Genomic DNA, 24,803 nt, shown 5'->3' on the forward strand with positions numbered 1-24,803 from the left:
TGAATTTAGTACATCAGCTCTGCAGTTCGTCGTGGAGCACTGTCGCCCTGGCAGTCGTCTCCCAGGTGTGCACGCCTTCATCACAACAGGAAGGTGACGCAGGGATATTGCTTTAAGTGAACGGCAGCGTGTGGAGATCAGCTAAATTGCTGCCACAGTGACCGAACCGAAACACGGATGTGCTTCTTTTTCTACGTTAGCGTTCTGAATAGGAGCCCCAACTTGCGTTGCTACGGTGTGAATGAACGGAGGATGAATGATATGTAGTCCTGTGTGCTGCTCGCTGAGGTGACTGAAGGATTGGAATGGGAAGAATTAAAAAGTACATTCAACACCAACATAATGTTAGAAACTTTAAATGTAACTGTAAGCTGTGGAATAAAATATTATCTGTTCATACTTCACGTCAGACGCTGAAGGAACGTAGACAGCAGTCCAGCCTCGGAGGGAAACACGGAACGCTGCTGCAGTCCTCATCCACTTCTTCTCCTCCCCCTCTTTCGCTGCCTACATATTGCTGTCGGATTGGCCCCTTTCGTTTCTCTGTCATTCACTCAGTTTGGTCCAAGCTCAGGCAGCCAGTGGGTTTCTTTTATGTACAACGGCTAGAAGGGGTGCCCTCACCCCTGTGGTAAATTGTCTGTGTGTGTGCGTGTGTGTGTGTGTTCCAGACAGATCCACTGACCCACAGGTGTGTGCTCCCCCCCCCCCCCCCGGCACTGCAGGCGGCCAGCGTTAGGAGATGATGGCTGGACACCACCGCACCACCGTCAGGTTGTCTGCGCTCACCGACCGCTTCTTGGCTTGTTTCCTCAAGTCCTTGTATTTGTCGTCGCACAACCGCGAGATGGCCTGAAGTCAGAAGAGGAGGCGGCTTATTGGGAGAAATCGCTGATTAAATGCAAGCATGAAACACTCATGTCCACCATAAGGCTCAGTGGAATCATTAGAAGTATTCCTTGTCTGAACTTCACCTCGAGCTTCTGGGCCTTGTCCCGGCTGAGGGGCTCGAGGGGCGAGCTGAGGCCGTTGGCCTCGGCCATGGAGCGCAGGTCAAAGTAATACTTGGCGTAGACGCTGGACGGCACGTTGATGTTGAACTGAAGCAGCTCCAGGAACTGACGCTCCAGCTCGTTCCTGTTTCAGACACACAAAGAAGATGGATGAGGAAACGTCCTCGCTACTACTAACGGCTCTGACCTGGATGAAATTTAAAAAAATGCTGCAGATGAGATGAGTCGGCGACAGAATGAGGAGAAGAGAGAGCGGTCCACGAGACAATCCTGGAAGTCCCATCAACACACACCAACTGTGGGGGGGGGGGGGGGGGTCTTCTCTCATGTACATCACCAACACACACCCTTAGAGCACCCACGAACATAAGCCTTTCCTCGTCTCTAAAACGAGATACATTTATATATTTGAGTATTATCTCTCAGATATTCTCGACGCAGGTCTGATCCCCGACAGCGTCTGTTCACCTTCATCCGTCACTGACTCATTCCACACTGTAACCTGCACAAGAAGCATCTCTCCTTCCTTCACCTTTCTCCCCCCCCCCCACCCCCTCACAGGCGTGCAACAACAGGCAAGCTAAATTTAGAGTCGGCTGTCGCTCAATTCTGCCGAATAAGGTTGCTTCTTTTTAATCTTTTCTTGGCACTACCGGTATTCTCATGTATTTCAAAGGCATTCCACCACGTTGATTTTACAATTTACAGAGAAATGATTAAACTGATTAAAGCGCCTCTCCTTTCCTTGCACACTGTCTGAGGTGCCTACTGGCCTTCGTTTCCGTTTATATAGTTTCTTTACTTCTGGTAGGAGGTGCTGTGTGATTATTCAAAGGCTTCTACAAAGACAATAAGAAAGTCTTACCGGTGTCGGTTCATTACGCCCACCGGTAAGTGTACTTTCGGCTTCTTTCCTGGAATACAGTAGACATGTCTGGTGCGTCCAGCCACTTACATGTCCTCCACGGCGATGTCCTTGAGGATTTGGCAGTAGTCGACGTTCCAGACTGCCTGGTCGTCCCACACCTTCGAGGCCAGGAGGATGGCTCCCAACACGATTCGCTTCCAGTTGGCAGGACAAATGTCGATCTCAGCGTAGGTCAGGAGCCGCTCCAAATACACCTGAAACAGAGTCACGAGGCATGGGAGCTCTCTGATAATGAAACTCACACTGACGTGTCCTTGTCTGATCAGCATGTCCTCCCAGTGGTTTCTGTCTCTAATCAGCCTCTTCCCTCCCCTGCCTACCATTCAGTCTCCTGTCATCTCCCCCCTCCGGGTAACAACACAATAACGAGGTGTCACAACCAGATGGGATCGGCGCCTGCTCATTTAAATCGAGGTGCGGACCGAAACGCTCCGCCTCTCTCCGCATTTCCATTTGTCTTTTCCACTCGTAACAATCTGCAAACCACAAAGCGGGATGAGCCCAAGGGGCAGGAGCTTCTTGTGATTGAGCACCTCTTCGTCCACTGAATTGTTTTTAGTCTTTTGTCAAACATCAACACTGCAGCAATCTGCTGGATGGATGCAGCTTCATGCTAACGAATGCCACAATATGGATGAAAATCTGATTTCAAACCTGCAACACGTTCCCAAAATAATCACAATAAGTACACGATCATCCTTTCGTTTTCATTTTTGTTACTTATTGGTTACATTTGTCCTACAGCATACAGTCGGAAGTCATGCTGGGTTGGGTTTTGTGCCCGCAGGCGTTGCTGACCTCCGTCTTTTGTCTTCCAACTTGCAAACAGACACCACAAACAGGATACACTCATCCGGCAGCAGGTAAACAAAAGCCCACATGCAACACGAGCCAGTCAAGATGCTGATATGAAAGTCACAACAGAGAGAAAACCGTTAATCTAGAAAAGAACTCAGAGAGCGCAGACCTCCGCCAAACAGCTCGTTCCCCTCCTAACTGGATTTACACCGTCCACATGGTGATCTGGATCATCACCAAAATGTTCTAGATTGTTCTTGGTATCTTTATGCACCAACCATGACAAGTAACAGTGAATCAGAGTTGATGTGTATTTTTAACTGATTTTGGAATCGTAAACGGAATTTTCAATGTTGTAATTGAATATTTTTTTCCTGATCTCATTCTGGCTCCAATCCAGATCAGATTCGGTGGTGAGATAGAGGTCCCTAGCCCTACATGAAGGTGTTAAATTCCATAAACATCGGTCAATAATCAACCGAGATATTGAGGATCACATTTTGAATCTGCATTGACTGTAATGTTGACAAAAATGTTGAAGTGATCCAGAATCCAGGATCTCTTCTGGATCATCACCAAAATCTAATGTTCCTGGTAAGATTCCCAACATTTCCTGAACATTTCATCAGGAACTGGTAGAGTTCAACGGTTCAGCAAACTGGATTAAATGTTGTAATAAAAGAACTACTTAAAGAACTTTTCATATTTCACCAGGTTATCCTGATCTGACAAGAGTTACATCTCAGCGGCCATAACATCAAACGCAGCTCAACGTTAAATGCAGCAGCAGAATATACGTCTAATCCAGCACCGGATGACAAGGAAGTGAGTGCAGCGCTAAATTCGGACGCTAAATTGTGCAGCTTGTGTGTTGTATTTACATTAAAGAACAAAAGCAGACTTTCTGGTTCGCTGTTGTCGCCTTTCCTTTCCTGCTCTATGATGTGATGACTGTGAACTACCGATGGGGAATGCCCAGGAGCCCAGCAGAGCTCGCCTCCAGCACTAATCAATCACTGGTGGCACGCTAGACTGGACCCTGGGGGGGGATGAAGAGGCGAGGATGAGGAGGGCTGGCCACACGTTTGTCATGTAGGATGCCTACACACGCCTGCGTCGGTGTGCTTTCATTTCCCTGCCACTAACACGAGGGCTCACCTCTTTCACCCTCCCAGCCTGCCACACAGCTCACACATTCTTGCACCTGTCGGGAACACAGTAACTCAATACTAGGTCACCGGGGCAGTTATATTAATCCTGCACCTCCCTGTCTGCAGGCGTCTGTCAGAGCGACAAAGTGTGGAAAGGCCTGTTCCTGGATCAGCGGGGGAAAGAGTTAATTATTGAAATGGCCACAAGTGATTTCACAACAGAAGGGCTAAAGAATTTAGACCAGGGGAGGAGAGAAAGAGTAAAACTACCTTAAATACAGGTATGCGCTGTAGCGTAGCATAGCTGAAAATAAAGCTCAGTGGGATTACTCTGCCGTTTTTAAAGCGGTCCACCTGTCTGCAGCGTGTTTCGTACGTTTGATCAACAACCCACAGAAACCCACAGGAACCCACAGGACTGGAGCTGAAGCTTCAGGTTTAAAACCCAATGGCGTTGTCGGAGACTCACCAGCGTGACGATGGCACACTCAGCGGTGAGCTGTGCAGCGCTGAAGAGAGTCCTGACGAAGCGGTAGATCTGCTTCTGCTCGGGGTCGTGCTTGTCGTAATCAGGAGGGACCTCGGACTTCTGTAGCGGAAGGATGAACACACACACACACACACACACGAACGATGCTCAGCAAGACGTGTACTCGTAGATGGGTATTTATTTTTACGTTACGTAAATGTTTGGACCGAACCCGAGCAGGTATTAAGAGGAAAACATGCGAATGATCCTGCTGGCCCTCCTATTTGCTGCTTTCGTACGCTGACGGCTCCACAGCTTGAGAACGATGAAATTAATCTTCCTTTAAGGACTTACCGACAGCGGGTGCAGCTTCTCATCAAGAATGTCTAACAACATTCTCCCGTCGACATCTCTGGAATGACAGAAACAAAAAATTAGACTGAGAATCATTTAATATAAAAAAACGGAACTTAATCCGTCAACATTTGTTTGTTTTCTTATCTTAACCTGTCGGGTTTGCTCTCTGTCAAATTTAACAAAATGCTCAAAATATTTGGATTTGGATTTCCCTTGATCAGATGCCATCTGTAAGCCACACTCGGCGTTTTATGATCATCGGCATCTTTAGTGAAGACCGACAGATTTGTTTTATATTTAGCATCAAAAGACAAGAAGATAAAAGTCAGTGAAACCTCAGACTAAAAATTCAGATTTATGTAATTAATGCCCGAGTCCCTGAAATCAATGGCATGCAGGGCTTTTGCTTTTAAAACTCTAAAACGAGACAATTCTAGCCACCAGACAGACAGACAGACAGAGTTGTCACGGTTACAAGTGGAAACACTTTTTTCTGCAGTCTGCTCATGTTTGACTCTGATATCTGAAGCTGTGGAATTTAGGAGTTGCAAAGGGAATAAAAGAAAAACCTACCTGTTCTTGATGTGATAGTAAATAGCAAGGGCTACGCTGTAAAGACAAACAAAGGATATTCAAGTCCTTTCAAAGCTGGACATGTGACATGTGACTTGACCTCAGCTTGAAACCGTCGTGTCCTTACCATTTGATGGTGTATTTTAGGTTGGGCTGGCTGACAGTGCTGTCGTCAAGGAATATAGTGGAACATGAGCTGTACTTCCGTCTCACGGGCCCAGGGTGATGCTGTTCATGTACAAATATATATATATAAACAACACACATTTGTCCGCCTCCATTCCGTAACCGAGCGTCCGACAGGCCTGCTGGCGGCCATGGCGAGCCCGGCATGGTTCATGAGAGAGATGACACTTATGGTGGAGTTCATCTTGAGAGAAGCCCCAAAATATCCACTGAGTGACAAACTTTTAATCGACTCGGAAGAAGCTGAAAACGGAGCTTTACGACCGTACATGATTTATTCCTCATTAAAATTGATCCAATCTAGTCAGAGTCTAAAGAGGCGGAAACAAAGATGAACTAAACCATCATATGACGATATTCTACTCCATCGTTCTACTACAGAAGAGGAGTCGGCCCGGCGTTGGAGGGAGAGGTGGGGATGGATGGAAGTATTTAAGCATCATTTTGACGTTACCTTGTTCTCCGAAATGTGCGTGAACTTGCAAAAAATACAAGACATGAGAATCAGCCACAGCGTATTCACGGTACGCCCCCGTCAACAAGAGCCGCGTGATAAAAGCGCCACATTTATTCACGCATGAAACTACAGCTCCCGTATCACTTACATGGTTGATGTAAAGGCTCTTCCGTTTCTCCCGAACTGAAAGGAAGATGAGAGAATGTTTTCAGTGCCGACAGGAAGTGGAGGTCAGCAGGAGTGCAGTACACAACCCTCACAGACAGAGAGCAGCGTCTACCAAGGGTTGAAAAGTCACCCGGCATTAGAGCATTAAGAGAAAAATACTGGATGGCAAGGTTTTTGGTTTTTATCGACAATTATTTCACACGTCAACAACGACAAAGACACAAAGCATTTTAAAATCTACATTTCTCTTCTCACACTTTGGAAATTGTGGTTTAATGTGTGCCAATTCGGGTTTTTACATTAATTTCACAACTGGCCAACATGAGAGCTGATTCAAACGATACTAATTACCGTATAATCCGGACTATAAGGCGCTTTTTTTTGGGGGGGGGGGCTGTTCATGCGACTTATACTCAGGTGCTGGAAGAACCTGTGGCCTGAAGCGGTCAATGATTTTCCCTAGAGACATTCAAAGTGCAGCCGTAGCCACGTCCGTGCGACTGGCTCAGCTCCGAGGCAGGGAGGGCTTCAAAGATGCAACCGAGGACGAGTTTGAGGCTCTGACAGACGGACGTGCTGCCCCCATGTATGACGACGACATGTTGGAGATGAGTAAGGAATTGTTAACACAAGAAGAAAAAGATTTATAAAAATGAGCCAGAGTTATCTGGGCTAACAATAGATAGCGATGTTATTGGCTTCGATCCACGGTAACTGCGTGTTAGGGGGTTCATTTTTGGAAACTGGAACTGACAGCCCAACAGAAGAGGAGACGGCGCTTCGTCTTCCTCCGGAGTTGACGGTTGTTCAGAAGCGACGCCGAGGATGAAGAATGAGATTGGGAGTTTGGTAAACTTGCTTACCGGTAACTTGCTTGTCGGGTTCGCCAGCTTGTTTTGCTAATTCGGGCCGTTCAGCCTCCCCGGTTTGTTGTTCTTTATCCTATTGTGTAGCTGATTACTGTTAATGCGTTTCATTAACACACCGTCTACCTATCCGGCTTAATAAACTAAACTATAAGCTACACTAGCATACACAACAAGCCGACCAGGCGTCCGGTGTGTTAATGTGTTTCGTTTTCGCTTGTTGTGCAAAATAAATTTGGACGTATTTATGTTTTATGCTGCATCAATACTTATACTCACTTATACTCCGGAAGACACGGTACTTACGGTATTTTCTAAAGAATAAATTGCCTTTCCGCTGTTTTGTTTTCATTTCTGTATTTTAAACACAAATCAGCTCAAATGCAAAGCAAATGCAGCATGTTATAAAACACACACACACACACACACACACACACGGTGTGTCAGCAATGAGTGTGTGTGTGTGTGTGTGTACCCATGTGTGTCTATGTGTGTTCACTCTTACATAGGAGAAGACACATGGGACAAAGAGGATCACCGACAAAGCAGTGGAGCAGATGCAGAAGCACACAAACACACACACACAGTGACATAACAAGCTGTCTGGTGCCTCTTTCTACACCTCACCTCTCTGACACACACACACACAGACACACAAAGGCTTATTCCATCTTTTTCTGGTCTGGGCAGTCATGGTTCTTCTCTGCCTTCTCGCACAAAGCAGGTCCTCACTTCATAATTATGATTTATATGTGAAAGAGAGAATCACAATCCAGACCCAGATACAGGTTTTACTGATTTAAAAAATAGATATTAAATAAAAAGGTTAAAATGGTCCCATTTATCTTGACTTTAAACAAAGAGATGGTTCACACTGCCTCCACACAGAAGATGCATCGATACCTGTCTAAAAATGTCTGGTAAATTTACACACACACACACTATGCAGCCCAACTCACACTGGTGCATCCTACAGTTTGACACACACACAGACACACACAGGATGACATCAGCAGCCCAGCAGCGAAGGCACCGACTAACAGAAGACCAAAGATACGGTAAAGCTCGAGGCTGAATGCCAGAGGCCAAACACACCGGCCAGCAGACCAGAGACATTTAAACTTACCTCTTTTGTTTGGCAGAGCAACTGAAAAAACACAAAGTCCAGGTTGTCTCTATGTTGGCTCAACACAAACGCACAATGGGCTTCAGTAAATGCAGTGTGAGGAATCACTCATTGTGTCCTCTGTCGGTATTTATATGCCGCATGCGTGGAAAACAGTACGATATATATATATTCACGCAAGAGCTAGCCGAGGCTAATGAGTGAGCGTCCAACGTCAGATCAATACATCAGCATCCAGGCTTTGAGAACTGGGGCTGAAACTAACTTTCTCCGCTGTGCAAGTGAAACAATAATAAGACACTTATCATCAGTAAAGAGATTACAGAAGAGCAATAATCAGAAAACAGCTCCGTCATATTCCCGCTGATTAAAACGCATTAACTGTGACTGAAGGATCCGGAGGCAAGGAAAACACTCCAGTGAGCATCAGAAACTCTGACTGGCATTAGATTTTTATACAAGTCCTCCTACAGACTAGATGTTGTAGAAAAAAGAGGCTGATCAACAATACATCTTAAAGCTGCTCATGTGAAATTACCTGCGCCGGTCAAATAGCTTACTTTCCCACACAACAGGTAGCGTATGCCAGTTGGACAATAGATATCGGTACACAAAAAGGTTTGCAGGCTGCTTTATATGTAACCTGACACCTACCTTTACGTGTAACCCGACACCTCCCAGCCCCATTTGAGGATTAATAGCAATAAAAAACATAGCAAACAGGAAGTGTCAGCCGTTTCCATTGTTTGATGCACCGATTTATCAAGGAACTAATATTAGCTTGCATAATTTCACAATGTCTTAAAAGCACACCCTGACAAAACGACTTGCACCACAGTCTTCAGAGGACCGGAGGCTGGTCCTCAAGCCACACAAAGAGTAAATTACTTTTTGCATTATGCTGCGGCCCCACCGGGGAGAATCCACAGAATTACTCTACATTCCGTTTCCAGTCGGATTAAACTGATGTTTGGCATCAGAGTTTCTTTGGTCGAACACAACGTCTCCTTGCCTCACACACCCCACCGACCCCACTGACCCCACTGACCTCACTGATACAACCGAAGGCCCCAGACGTACAACCAAAGGTCTCACACGCCCGATGGACCATGTTCGGCCTTCCTGCCACGTTCTTACATTCTGCCCTGAACAAGCTCCTTTAATAATAATGCGGCGACTCATCATGTAAACTAAAGTGGGAAATCAGATGCTTGTAGAGAAACACTCACCGTCAGTCTGCGACTTGCTGAGGAAGATTGTGCTGGCCCGCGGATGATCCGAGGGATTGTACTCCATGGGAAGATCTGCGGGGGGGGGGGGGGTCAATAATAGAGACCATTATGAGGAGCTGAACTTCTAAAAGGTTATGAACTACAGAAATCACGTTAGACAGAATAAAGAGCAATGGCTGGTTCAGGAAGTCCTAAACAGGAAAAACTACAACAAACCGCAGACTGAAACCTCTGCCTTTAGCAATCACCTTATAATAATACAGCGAAGGGACTGGAACAACAATCTCTGACGGCCTGTTGGGCCAGGTTTGTGTAAACGGAGGCTTGTGAATCGACGTGTTGAGCAAACACGGCTCATATTTATGTTTGGCATCATTTGTCCGTACACAACGTGCAGCAGGAAGTGCGATGAATGACAAGGAAGAGAAGAGCGAAGCAGGCTTGCAGGTCCTAATGAACGGTTTTACATAAGCATGACGACGCGTTCATGTAAAACAGGCCCTTAGCGACCAAATGCAAGACTAAACCGCAGGAATAGCCTGCATTTGATGCTAATTTAAGGCTTCCGGGTTTTATTACCACTTCAACTAGAGATATAATCAAATATGTCATTAAGCACATTGAAATGCCACTGAAGAAGTTCTACAGATTAATTGCCGTTAAAGATATTAGATTGTTATCATCCTATTGTTGAGATGAGAGATGAGGCTAAAGTGTTTATTTGATTAGTGCTAAACAAGGTAAGACGGTAATAACTGCTCCAAGTATTGGTTTTTTTTTTTGATTCGTTTATTACTTTTTAACCAGTAAAATGAAACCCACAGAAAGATTCCCTTTCAGCTTTTTATTTCTGGTGTTAAAAATAAACCTCGCTGAAAATTATGCAAACTATATCTAAAAATGGAGTCTGCATTTGACGGATTCTTGTGCGTACTCCAATCCTGCACGTACCCACAGCTTTACAGAGAAACACACACACACACACACACACAATTCCACATCACATTATCTGCAAAGTTGTGTGAACTTTATGGCGGCTTGTTGAATTGACTTAATAACCTGAACAACCTTTGTTGAATCATTTGTTGACAGAAGATTATTAGCATTAACGTTCCGGCAAGGTTAATGATGAACACAATTGTGAAGCGCTCATATTGCCAATTCAAAAGGAGAATAACAAACAATGTGTGGTGATGACCCCATTAGAGAGAGCGAGAGAGAGAGAGAGAGAGACCACCACCCAGCTGATAAAAGCGAGGCGACCTGAAGGTTGGACGAATGCTGCAGGTAAAGCTGTTCTCACAGAGGTGTCACGCTTTGAAACACAGGATGCTCTGGATCTAAAGGCCCACGGAGTACCCATTATAGGTAGAAGGGCGGCGGTGACCTCCGGTGCATTTCCACCCTCCCTTTCTGCAACCTGGGAGAGACAAACGTGCCCAATTTCCTGTCTTTCAGGAAACGGAGAGGAAATGAAGTAAGAGGTGGCGGTTACACATTGTTTGGGAGGCCGGCTTAACAAAGGGCGGAGGGAATAAGTCCGTGCGTAGATTTAGCTCATGAACACACGTAGCCGGGGTTTTTTTTTTTAAACCAAATATGCGGTTTGGGGTGGACGATAGGCCGAACCGTAGAAACACGTCTTCGTGTTTTGGCGATACCGGGCTACGTGTGGACACGACCCCAATCTGGGCGCGTTTAGGTTCTAACCTTTATGGAACAAGAAGCAGGGCATGCTGGCCTGATCAGCGCTCATTCTCCTCCAGGAGATTACGAGGGCTTTCATTTAGTTATGGTTGGATAAAATCCACCTTCTTATTTTACTGATGACCGTATGGGTGCGTGTGTTTGTCCCGAGGGGTGCAGCATCGGCCCAGACAGGAAGAGCCTTTGCCGGAGGGGATCCAGATGGTGCAGCGTGGCGCTGCCCTGCTGTCGGCAGCGTGCTAACGGCCCGACCACATGTTTGAGATAAGAGGCAAACGGCCCGCCTCGTGATGAAGCAAGCACGCAGATACAACGAGGAACGCCGTGTTGAACATCGTGTGACGCCGACAAACCTATCGACTCAAACCGTCCCGGGGTCAGAACTTAATGGAGATCAGCGTTTTATCTAAAGTCGTCGACCGGCAGCTCGCCTGGAACCTCATCCCGCTGCTTTCCGGAGTAAAACCGCCCCCAGGCTGCCGTTTGGAACAACTTCTTCCACCGGACACTTTTTAATCGCAGTGCGACCTTTAATTCTGCTGCAGCACTCGCTGCCGTGAGTCGGTTGAGATAACACACCCGTGAGAGTGCGAAAGGAATAAAGCGTGAGATCTAAAAGAGACTACAGCACAGCGGTTCACACTCGTTGGGCATCGTCAGTGATCGAGGTGCAGGCGGTGCCGGTGTGACCGAGGGCGCTCACTCTGGAGTCCGCTTCACAAAGAGAGGGAGGTGTGGGCTCCGCCGTGGGACGAACCCTGAAAGCTTTATCGCTCCGTCGGTCACGCAACAATGGATACATTGTGTGTTTCATTTGAACAGTCAGTGTGATAAGAGGAAGAAGGTTGAAGCTGCACGGTAAAAAATTATAACGTGGATTTCGGCGCCTTAAAAGCAAAATCCAATCTGTTCACACTCGCAGGAATTCCTCCCCGTTTAGAAACGAAAAAAAAACAAAAAACATTGAAATCCAGCTATTTTTAGTCTGCGTACAAAACACACAAAAGGTGAGTCATTTAAAACTGCAAGATTGACTCTGATATTTGCGACGCAGCAACGCACACACCCCTCCTGACTAAGCCTAAATCATCCAGTGGGAAGGCCATGAAAACCACAGAAGAAGAAGTCAAGATGTCGGAGCTCGAGCGAGAGAATGAGAGCGTCTGTTTCCTCTCTAGAAAAACATCCCGTCTAAAAACCTTTATATTGACACGACGACACGTCGTAACAAAGTTAAAAACGTTCCGATTCTGTGGTAAAATGAAAATAGCGCAGAAAGATTATCAATGAAAAGATAGTCAAGAAAATGACTGGAAAAATGCTCTTTACAAACCGAAGAGACCGAAAGTGTTCTATATCCCATCCTGAAGGAACCAGAATCCCCTCCAAGTTCTAAGGCAATCCATTCAGTTGTGGATTCAAATACGTGGCGGAGCAGCTGATAATGCCACCGTGACTAAAAACAACTACGGAGGGGGGGCTTAAACAAGCTTTTAGACCTTTCATTCCCACCGATATGTCAGCAGGAGGATGTAGCAGGAGGACGCAGCAGCAAACACAACTCCTGCCTGCCTGCATCCTCCTCCAATAGCAGGAGTCCTCATGAAGAAAAGAACTTTATGAGCAGCGAGAACAAAGCAAAGCCTCGCAGCTCTGAGTTTGGAGAACTATAATAAAACATCCGACAAGGCTAAAAACGCTGTAATCCATCACAGCAGCGGCGCCGGCCGTGCATACCGATATATCAGCTGTTTTTGATTGGTGTTACGCTTGACAGACGGCTGCCGTCAGAAGAAGCTGAAATGAAACTTCACAGAGGAGTAAAGGGAAAGCTATGTTTTCCAACAGGAAGACGACAGATCAGGAGGCCGAGAACTTTCTCACGGCGAAGGGGCAGAAAGGGTTTCCTCTTCACACCCTTTAAATACAAGGTAGAGAGAACTGCTGCTGTCCAATGGGTCAGACGACGAGGCAGTGAGTGACAGGAGGACCGAGAGTATTTGGAGAATGTAAAAAAAAAAAAAAAAAAAAGAAAACTGGAGATGGAGGCTTTGCGCCAATATCGACATTCAATTACAAACACTGGCTTTTAAATGTAAACCAAGTAATATACAAAACCTTTTTGTATAATTCGGGTGAGTACTCATAACCTGAGAGGTTTTTGGCGATTTCACATTACCCAAATTTCCAACCACTCAATCGTTTTTGCGTGTCTGAAATGTGGAGTGAAACTCCGGAACAGTCGGGACATCCAACTCAAGCGATGCCACAGAATTAAAGTGTTGTATAAACACGTGGTCGGAGGGTCTTCAGACTGATGCTACATCAATATTCTAATGGTATGTGTGCTTGTGGTTCCTCAACCAGTTGGCTATTTTCAAAGGACAGGAGTGAGTATTTAAAACGTTAATATGTCAAGTTATTGATGATGAGAATGGGGGGTGGGCTTAATAAGTGTTTCTTCTTCCCACTCCTTTTCGAGTGTAAAGGAATGATGTATTCTGTGAATGCTAGAAATAAATAGACTTCAATGACAATGAGCTTTCAAGTTTCTCCTGTTATGAAGGTCTTTAACTCTGAGCGTTCTAAATCTGCAGATTTCTTTAATATATGTATATATTTCAGAATTAACATTAAATACACAAATGTCAGGGTGAAGAACGGCGTCACACTGCTTTTAGCAGCACACCACAATCCAAAGACAAACAGCATGCCGTCTGCACTATGAAGCTCATCAATACAAATATTCAGCACTTTTTAATTGATTTAAATACCAAAATCATTGCTCATCTTTTGTCAACAAACAACAACAAGCTGATTAATCAACTAACTTGCAGGTTGTTCGCCACCATTTTAGAACCTTACATCACAGTTAACCATCTAAAAAAAAACATTGTGAACAATGTAAATCATTCATCTTTGCTAATGTTTCCAGGCTGTGTTCGTCGCTCGCGTTTCATGTTTTGATTTTGTCTATTTGTGTGAGCGGGAGGGTCAAGAGTTAGAGCGACATATATATTAGGGGTTGAAGACGTTTCATTTATCTGCATCCAGCTGACAGGCTCCCATCCTCCTACTTCCTCTCCCCTCCAATCCTTACATCCTCTGCTCCAGCCTCCGTAACTAGGCAACAGTTAGCTTGAAAGGAAATGCCATCAAAGACAAAGACAGGCTGGCCATCTTTTTCTTTCGTCACGTTGGACCATCTATGTTTTTCCTCCTCTCCCACCTGCTTGTGTGCGACACTGTAATAACTGCTGCTGACACAGCGGCTCTATTGAGACTCCATAACGCTGTGACACTTCACACACGCCTCTAACTGATTTCTGCGTCTGAAAACAGGATGAGCAAAGCCAAGAGCCCTCCATCCATCCTCCAGGAGGAGAGACGACTGGAACCGGCTCGTCTGCGGCCGCTTTATCCCAGCTGACTGCGGGAGAAAGACAGATGAAAGACAAGCAAACACACACACACACACAAACACACACACACTCACACACACACACTCACACACACACGCTCACACACACACGCTCACACACACACGCGGACAATTTAGTGTGACCAATTCACCTCAGCTGCGTGTTATTGGAGATGCTAGGAAGCCAGGGACCCCGTAGAGAACCCACACAGACACGGGAAGAGCATAAATACTCCTTACAAAAAGGAATCAAACCCGGAACCTTCTTGCTCTTGGGCAACAGCGCGACCAACGGCACGGCCGTGTCGCCCCGCGGCTAAGATCCCACAGATAAATCTACCCAAGCATCATGCTCTACCAAGGAAGCATATTACAATGACATGGAATTAATCACCATGCAACCCATTCCTCTCGGGCCTGGACCAAAGTACCGATCTGATACACCCCAGAATAATCTCACACTCAATGACAAACTCCTGGTTAGTGGATCCACTGATCCACAATGACAAAACAATGAGAAGCTCTGAGGAAAGCAGCGACACGCCAGCGTCACACAGCCCTGTGCACGGTTAACCATCAATGTACCGCCTCCACGGGCACATCGTGACGTCATCTCAGACGCGTGTGTGACGAGAATCGCCATGAATTCTCTCTTATAGCTTTAATCCCACGTAGCTTGATGCGTAGCACGGTTCCCAGTGGAGCCAGGCTCCGCCCCCCGGTTCATCAGCCATTACAGCTTCCCGTAACAACTGCACGCTCTTCTCGTTTCATCCTTAAGGGCGTATGAATTTGATTAAAAACGTGTTTACCGCTGTGGCGCCTCGTCCTACAACCTTCTACCCTCTCCTCGCGGTGCCTTGTGAAACCAAATCTCTCCGCCAGCTCGGTCTGCCGTCGAGCTGTGGAAGGATCCGAGGCGATGGGAACAGCCGTCTGCACCGAGCTCTCCTGCTCTGCCTGTGTTGAAATGTCCATGCAACACATGCGCACACACACACACACGCACACGCACAAAAGTCCACGCATACGTTCCTCCGTGGGTGCACGGCGTGATCACAAATTCATAAATCATCACAGACACACAGTAAGTAATGGATTTTATAAAGGATGAGAAATAAACAGAAAGTGGTTTTTCCACTAGAATTACAACAATGGCCACAGGATTAACCCATTGGTGCCCAAGCCTAATCGACCCTGTGAGACACTCTGCTCTCCTCCTACTCTCTCACGCCGGCGAGCCTGCACTCTCTGTATGTCTGTACTGCCAGGGGGCTGCAGACAGCTGATCCCCACTCACAAGTGTGCACAAGGCTGAAAGCAGCACAAAAGGCTGCATTGATTGATCTTTAGTTCTGATATGAGCATTAAAAAAAATTAACTGCAGACAATTTACTAGAAATCCAACATGGGCATTTGCTGATTGTAGTAAATTGGATCTGACGAGATGCCGACCTGGTTGGCAAAACGCCATCGTTGTTCTTGAGTCTACACAAAATTGAAAATAGAATAATTCCAATGGAGGGGGTATATTTATAGCCCCACGAAATTGGATTTGGACAAAATCCTGTTTCTTCTTGAATAATCTCTGCATAATATATTCATGTATTCTAATTATGTCAATCTTAATTCTCCACTTCTTCAAAAATCAAAAGTAATGTGTCTCGTATGCTGTACATCTGGGTCGACTCTTCTGGAAGTTACAGTTCAGAGACTCCCCAGGCTGATCAAGCAGGCATGAATAATCCATGTCCAGATTTCAATTAGCCTGCAAGCAAGACTCAGTGTGTGTGTGTGTGTGTTTCAGAAATTAAGCCTGATGAGACAGAGATGAATGACGGGCCTGGAGCTGTGGCTCATTTACAGATGTCTGTGTTAAGTACAGTCCAAACAGGGTGCGAAACCTTTTTCCATTTCATGCTAGTGTCAGCGACAACAAAAGGGTTTCATAGGCTTAACTTTATGTAGAGATTACAAAGAAACAAAGATGTTTTCTGATCAAATTGTAGACAAAAAGCTTCAGCAGGGGCACACATCCACCACGCATTCACGCATTCACACGCTTGCAAAATGAGAAATCCTGGACCTCCTCACAGATGGAAAGCAGAGACTGTGTTAAAAGGACAGACGCGTCAACCAATCAGAGATTCTTAATATGCTACACTCCTGCCCTGCAGATGGAGAGGACGTTTCCTTCCCTGTGCAAAGAGGACAAGCTACCCAACGTGTCTCTAACTGTAAATGACCTTTATAGCTGTGGCTATTCTGACATCCATTAAACAACGTTTGAGAACGAGCTGAGAGAATAAAATCAGTTCAAGTCGCCCCTGCTTTCCGCGATCTTCCCAACTGACAGGCTGGAAAAGCAAAAAGTAGATTTATTTGTATCGAAGCAAAGGCGAATAAATACTTAATGCAGATAAAGCTGCCGTTGTTACGTTTCCAAAAAAACAACCTTTTCTCGACTTCACAAAGCATATCCTTAAGTTTATAGATGGAAGGCTTGAAGAGCGGAATCCACTCAGGATCATGTGAGCCACCAGCAGCCTGAGAGCAGGAGGATTTCATGTGTGTCTTCCTCCCTGTGGGGACTGATTACTTCGCCTGTGTATTAATGGGAACCATAAAACTTAACGACCATTCACACCGGTTGCGTCTGTCGCAGCAGACGTCTCTATGAGCGATGCGCGCGAACGTGGAATGCAGCTTTAACAGCTCAGCACGAGAGACATAAAAGAAGAGCGACTTTTTTTTAGCATCTGTGTCTGACTGGGGAATGAAATCTGATCAGAAAACAGACACAAAGCGCCGTTATTCAAGAATGTGGCATCGCACCGACTTATGAAATGGGCTTCTGGAGAGAGAGACCCCCTCTCCTACTTGGGCAAAGGCCGCTCAATGAGCTCTCTGTGTTCTGTTTGTGCAAACACCAAGTGTGTGTCGTCACCGCGGTCAGCAGTTGTTACGGCAGATTGTCTTTTTCCTAATCACATGCTCGTCGTGCCCAGACTGCCGCACGCAGACACACAACACGAGCTCCCACGGTGGCGTACGGGGCTTCTAATGCCAGCAATGGCCAGAGCATTTTCTATCTTTATTCATCTGGGAGAAAGATGCCATCTGTGATTGATTAACGAGGAATCTCCCCATGATCTACTGACAAGCCCACGTGCTCTGCGACACAGAGCAAACCACATTCCAGTTGTCCTCCTTTAAATGCATTAATTGTAGCGCAGCCCGTCCCTGTTTGCGAAGCAGTATCTCTGACAAGAATCCTTCTCTATGTGCAGCTCACCTGCTGCTGTGAACAGTCACTGGTTCGGAAATACACAAATACTCATGAATAAACATCGAAATAAGGTTTAGAAACTAGAAAAGCACTCAGAGCGCAGACCTCCGCCGAGCAGCTCATTCCCCTCATAATTCGATTTAAACCGTCCACATGGTGATCTGGATCAACACCAAAAGGTTCTAAATTGTTCTTCAACCATGAAAAGTAAAAGTGAATCAGAGTTAATGTGTATTTTTAATTGATTTTTGAATCAATAAATGGGTTTTCAAGGTTAAAATGTAATATTTTTTACTGACTCCATTCTGGATCCGATCCAGAAGACATTTTCCATGATAGGTCACATCGGGCCGCTTTATGACTGATTTCTGATGAGCGTCAAACTCCATAAACATCGGTCAATAATCAACTGAGATATTGAGGAACAAATTTTGACGCTCCATTGACTGCAATGTTCCCGAAACTTTCAAAGTGATCCAAGATGCAGGATCTCTTCTGGATTGTCACCAAAATCTAATGTTCCTGGTAAGATTCCCAACATTTCCTACAAATTTCATCAAGATCCATTTGAGTATTTGAGCTATCTTGCTAACAGACGGACAAATGCCGGCAAAAAGAACCTCATCTCTCGCATTGCCCCGCTGGAAACAAACCAATGTGTGAATGCATCTCGAGGCCTTATTAGCAAAATAAACATGGTGTCTATGGAGGAATTTGTGCTTTTCTAACTGCAGCCTACACGGGGAATAAAAAAAGAGAAAGTGATAAGCAAAGACAAGGTGAAGAAGCTTCACAGACGTGGCGATGCATTCAGCGTCAGACAGACAAAGCCCAAGAGAGAGCGTCGAGCCTTCTCTGGCGGCTCCATGCTACAACGCCTGCAGAACGCAACAGAACGTGAGCCTGAGCCACAAACACAAAGCTTTGCATTGTTCCTCTGTTGCTTGAAATATCGACTATGCAAATACTTTATGTGAAGGCAGAACACTTGAAGCAATGCAAATCATTTCTGCCTCTTGTCCAGGCAGACATTTATACGCAGCGACTACATTTTAAATGACATTTGCAGTTAATGTTAAACACCTGCTAGGGAACATTGATCATTGTCAATATGGTTCAAGGAAGGATATTATTTTCCTGCATGAAGGTGTGATAACCTGTAAAACCTGCAACAAGGCGTGTCATCCACAGGGCATGCTGGGAGGGGGGTTCAGAGAAGCAGCTGAGAGCAGATGAATGAACCATAGATGCTAAATCACTCTGCAACTCAAGTCCAACAATGCATAAACACTACTGCATAAACCATGTTTGACCTGCTGCATGCCTGGGCGAATAACTGCAAAGTTACTGAGGCCAAGATCAAAGCCAGAGGGCTTCCCTCATTACTCTCCACTGAGAGCCCGGCCCATTCAGCGGGGCACCTCGTAAAGCTACAACATGGGCGTCCAAACTACGGCCTAGAGCCCAACGACTGCCCAAGGTTCTCTAATGGCCCGCAGCACATTATAAAAGCAGAATGGAATGTGGCCAGCGCATGAAACTGTACTGTACCGAGTTGTAATTCTTAGTTTCACCACTACGGGAGCCAACAGAATTCACTGAAGACTCATCAATATAGAAGCTCCTCCCTCCAACGGATGATCAAAAATGGCAGAATCAAAGAAACACAGGATAAAACTGAGTGCGGAAAATATCAGACACAGAGGGAAAATGTATACTTCTGTATGGATGCGTGTCCATTTGATTTGCAACTAAAGCACTCTGCCAAGCAGCTCATTCCCCTCCTAACTGGATCTACACCGTCCACACGGTGACCTGGATCATCATCAAAAGGTTCTAGATTGTTCTTGGTATCTTTATACACCAACAATGAAAAGTAAAAGTGATTTAGAGCTGATGTGTATTTTTAACTGATTTTTGAATCAATAAATGGGTTTTAATGTTAAAAATATAATATTTTTTCCTGACCTTTCAACAGAAACAAGACCGCAAGGGCTTTTTTGAAATGCTCCTCTTAGACAGAATGTTTGGCTGTACTGTAATACATGCTACTGTGTGACTGTACTTGTACCCTAACATTCTACCTAATAAATATATTCATCATTCATTCACCTCATGTGGACGGTTTAAATCGAATGATGAGGGGAATGAGCTGCTCGGCGGAGGTCTGCGCTCTGAGTGCTTTTCTAGTTTCTAAACCTTATTTCAATGTTTATTCATGAGTATTTGTGTATTTCCGATAGAGGCCGATTGATCTCAGGAGTCTAAAAGGGCACAACAATTGGCAAAAACAAATTTCGTATCTTTGAACACACGACTATACATAACATCAATGTGGCACACTTCTCCAAACGTCCCTCTTGAAAGAGGAACTGTGTGTCCCTGATTGCGTCTCTTATGACTTCTCCGTCATTGTCTTGACTCCCTTCTTTACGGCTGCACCAGAAGTGAAGATAGCATGCAACGGGAACTCATCGAGCTGCAGCGTGAAGAATCACTGACTTCTCGAATACAAACACAAATGTGAGCAAACGATTCTCTGTTGTCGCTGAACGAAAGCAGATTGAGAACCAAAATGACTGCCAGCATCTCTGCGGTGTCCTTCAGATCTCAACCACCAAACTGACTCCAGACCTGCCAGGCTCCCTTTAGTCCAAAGCGCAGCGTCACTGCTCCCACTAAGAAAAGGAATTAATGACTTTAGTAAATGTTGATTTTCTAACAAATATTATAGTTGATGTGTTAATAATACCAATAATGCATCGGCATAACTTACATATACCCCATTGTCCCTTTAAAGGCTGTGAAGGGGGATCTACTTCCTGTCTGAGAACCAATCAGAGGCTGCTAATTGGAGAATGTGCTTTTTGCGACAAAATGAAAATCTATTAATGGAAAGATGTGATTTGAGGCAGATACTAATATTGAATTATCAGGCATAATTTACTAGATTTTGGAAATGGATGACGACTGGAGGACCGTTTGCCCCGAGCTGCAGGACGACCACTGGAGGACCGTTTGCCCCGAGCTGCAGGATGACTGCTGGAGGACCGTTTGCCCCGAGATGCAGGATGACTGCTGGAGGACCGTTTGCCCCGAGATGCAGGATGACTGCTGGAGGACCGTTTGCCCCGGGCTGCAGGAGGACTACTGGAGGACCGTTTGCCCCGAGCTGCAGGAGGACTACTGGAGGACCGTTTGCCCCGTGATGCAGGATGACTACTGGAGGACCGTTTGCCCCGAGCTGCAGGAGGACTACTGGAGGACCGTTTGTCCCGAGCTGCAGGAGGACTACTGGAGGACCGTTTGTCCCGAGCTGCAGGATGACTACTGGAGGACCGTTTGCCCCGTGTTATTCTATCTTGTAACCACTATTATCAGCACCGTGTAAAAAATTAAGACAGTTTTAACTCCGCTTGAAAACAGAGTTTCCAACATCCGGATGAGTTCCTGTTAATGTTTCACTTTTTCCTTTAGTGTTTATGCTAATTTACTCCAGTTACATGCCGGGATAATTTTCTTCCCAGCATTCTCTCTGTCTCTCTTCTTTTCGTAGGTAAAAAATGTAAAAAGCTATACTGTCACCATCGACAGCAACATCGTGAAACAAGTCCTGATTTCAATGAGCAAAGAAACGTGAGGCGAGTCATTTCCTCTTCCACGAACATTGTCCCATCGTCGTCACCTCGCCCCCCCCCCCCCCCCCCCACTGGAACACAAATTCACCCTCACCCTTAACTGGACACACACTCACTGTCCCAAGCGCACGCATTCTTTCACACACAGGCTGGTGGTGAAAGTAACACAAGCTCAGACCCCTGCATTGTTTCAGCAGACTCATTCAGACTGACTTCAGGAATCTAGAGATCCGGACGCAACAACGTCCTGTACACGGTCAGTGTGATTATTAAGAATGGAAGGTAAATAGCAAACTGCAGATAGACCTGCATCGGACTTTGGAAAGAGTTGGAATCATCTTCTGATCTTATTGTGTTTCAGCTTTTTTTTATATATAGATTCCACTACATTTCATCACATGTTGCTCTTATTACCTCACTTACAGTTTACAGCTTTATAAATCAATTGATGCCCCCCAAAAAATGATTCTAATAAATCCCTTACCTTGAATTCTCTGTCCACTTCATACTAAAAACACTGCACTTCTTAGCTAGCCAAAGAGACTATTTACCAATCATGTTACATAATGTGCAATAATACTGCACTGTAATAACAACAATATTCATTTATGTTGTATGCAAGGTTATAATAATAACCCTGTTTCACTTTGTGATATTTTTAATCTGATACTTTCTTCTCATTTATATTTAATGATATATTTGCCTTGCACAGAGCTTTGTGACTTCATTTAAATTAAAAGTTTGATGAAACATTTCCGGTACATCCAGTTTTTTTGCTGTTTCTTTTGTCGTAGTTTAGTCTGCAGCACATGAAGAAACTATAAACTATTTCTGCTTTAACTACACCAAACAGCAAAAAACATTATGCTCAAGTATTAATCTATTACTGTGTAACAACATGATATTTCTACAGTACTTTTACTTTTGACACTTTAAGTACATTAAGTTGAAATCACGTCAGCTTAATGACTCGATTAACTTGCAGTGCAGTATTTTCAGCGATATTCGCTCCTCCTTTGAAGTATTTGGTTGCCTCTTTAACCACCGTCAGCTGATTATACAAACTTGCAGTGAAAACAAAGCCCTCCGTCAACGTGCACGCTATTTAAACTCGACGTGCACGCTATTTAAACTCGACGTGCACGCTATTTAAACTCGACGCGCACGCTATATAAACTCGACGCGCACGCTATTTAAACTCGACGTGCACGCTATTTAAACTCGACGTGCACGCTATTTAAACTCGACGCGCACGCTATTTAAACTCGACGCGGACGCGATTTAAACTCGACGTGCATGCTATTTAAACTCGACGTGGATGTGATTTAAACTCGACGTGCATGCCATTTAAACTCGACGTGCACGCCATTTAAACTCGACGTGCACGCCATTTAAACTCGACGTGCACGCCATTTAAACTCGACGCGCACGCTATTTAAACTCGACGCGCACGCTATTTAAACTCGACGTGCACGCTATTTAAACTCGACGCGCATGCTGTTTAAACTCGACGTGGATGCTATTTGAACTCGACGTGCACGTTATTTAAACTCGACGTGCACGCTATTTAAACTCGACGCGCACGCTATTTAAACTCGACGTGCACGCCATTTAAACTCGACGCGCACGCTATTTAAACTCGACGTGCACGCTATTTAAACTCGACGCGCATGCTATTTAAACTCGACGCGCATGCTATTTAAACTCGACGCGCACGCTATTTAAACTCGACGTGCACGCTATTTAAACTCGACGCGCATGCTGTTTAAACTCGACGTGGATGCTATTTGAACTCGACGTGCACGTTATTTAAACTCGACGTGCATGCTATTTAAACTCGACGTGCACGCTATTTAAACTCGACGTGCACGTTATTTAAACTCGACGTGCACGCTATTTAAACTCGACGTGCACGCTATTTAAACTCGACGCGCACGCTATTTAAACTCGACGCGCACGCTATTTAAACTCGACGCACATGCTATTTAAACTCGACGCGCACGTTATTTAAACTCGACGTGCACGCTATTTAAACTCGACGCGCATGCTGTTTAAACTCGACGTGGATGCTATTTGAACTCGACGTGCATGCTATTTAAACTCGACGTGCACGCTATTTAAACTCGACGTGCACGTTATTTAAACTCGACGTGCATGCTATTTAAACTCGGCGTGCACGCTATTTAAACTCGACGTGCACGCTATTTAAACTCGACGTGCATGCTATTTAAACTCGACGTGCATGCTATTTAAACTCGACGTGCACGCTATTTAGACTCGACGTGGATGTGATTTAAACGCGCCAGTGAGCGGGGGGGGTTCCTACCGTCGAGGTTCTCCCGGTCGCTGATGTGCTGCAGGTTGCAGCCCGTGTCCTCCCGGCTCAGCTCCGGTTCGGGTCGGTAGGTCTCGAGCCTGGAGTGGTTGTTCCTCCGGTGTTTGGGACTCGAGGACACGCAGCAGGACGTTGTGTTCCCCATGGTCCGGATAAGGATGTAGCCCAAACCCAACGCTGTATCTTCAGCCCTCTCCGGGCTGCGCCGTTACCGTCACGGGAGGGAGAGGATGTAAAAAAACGGGGCGGTAACGAGGATATCCAGAGCAGGATGGTGCCAAAAGCAAACCACAGTATCCTACAAGCGTTCCGCATCCGTTCCCGTAGTCTGTTACACGGTTCACCTGCACAGGTGCAGTCATTTAGCAGCGCGATAAAGCACCAAGCTAGGGGGGGCGAATAGCTCCGGAGTGTAGCCCGACCGCCGCCTTCCGAAACCAGGCGAGGGCAGATAGAGCCACACGCTTCGGTTCGGTTCCTCACTCGACTCCCTCGCCTTGTAACATCCTTCGAGGGGCCCAGTGTTCTTCAGAAACACGTTTAATATAGGCGGACATGAATGGCGTTACACTTTAGCTTGTTGGGGGGGACATATTTCTGGCCCTCAACGCTACATGGTTGCTGCCTGAAGAAGAAGACCGCCGCCTGCTACATCCGCCGTCGCGTCGCGTTCAGGTGCAGTGCGTGAAGTTGCAAATTTAAATGAGGGAGAATTTTTGAGAGGTAGTTTCACCGTTTTTTTTTACACGAATCGTCAATTTAAAAAAAATAATCGTAAAGGCTATAATTAAAACTGAGTGCATTAATTATATTTTTCTCAAGTAAGAAATAGATATTTGTCGTAGTATTTTAACGAAGGACGTATTGTACGCAGTTGAAAGCTGAAAATATTTTAGGAACAAGCATACCGCAGGTGATCGTTTCCAGGACTGCAAAACTGAAGATTGTGTTAATTTGCTCTTTATAATATGGTCGCAGAAATGTTGCACAGTATAATTTACAAGATTCCGGGCAGCAATTAAACGCATCTTGTGGACACGCATACTCGCGTAGCTCTTTTGGCTGTTACGTAAAAGCTTCCGGTTCAAG

The 24,803-nt window shown here is 45.5% G+C and overlaps 1 protein-coding gene across 1 annotated transcript; it reads right to left on the bottom strand.

The window, feature by feature from the left end:
* Window positions 1-735: 735 nt before the first annotated feature.
* Window positions 736-23,920, bottom strand: ccny (cyclin Y). Its single transcript, XM_068747939.1, has 12 exons — window positions 23,706-23,920; window positions 9,322-9,396; window positions 8,093-8,113; window positions 6,081-6,115; window positions 5,930-5,953; window positions 5,417-5,517; window positions 5,290-5,325; window positions 4,714-4,771; window positions 4,360-4,479; window positions 1,969-2,135; window positions 975-1,137; window positions 736-852 (listed from the first exon to the last, which is right to left on the bottom strand). The coding sequence occupies exons 1-12, from the start codon at window positions 23,857-23,859 to the stop codon at window positions 736-738; spliced, it is 1,071 nt and encodes a 356-aa protein (XP_068604040.1). The 5' UTR covers window positions 23,860-23,920.
* Window positions 23,921-24,803: the final 883 nt, after the last annotated feature.

The sequence above is a fragment of the Brachionichthys hirsutus genome, chromosome 14 (genome assembly GCF_040956055.1).
Source record: "Brachionichthys hirsutus isolate HB-005 chromosome 14, CSIRO-AGI_Bhir_v1, whole genome shotgun sequence".
NCBI classification, from domain to species: domain Eukaryota; kingdom Metazoa; phylum Chordata; class Actinopteri; order Lophiiformes; family Brachionichthyidae; genus Brachionichthys; species Brachionichthys hirsutus.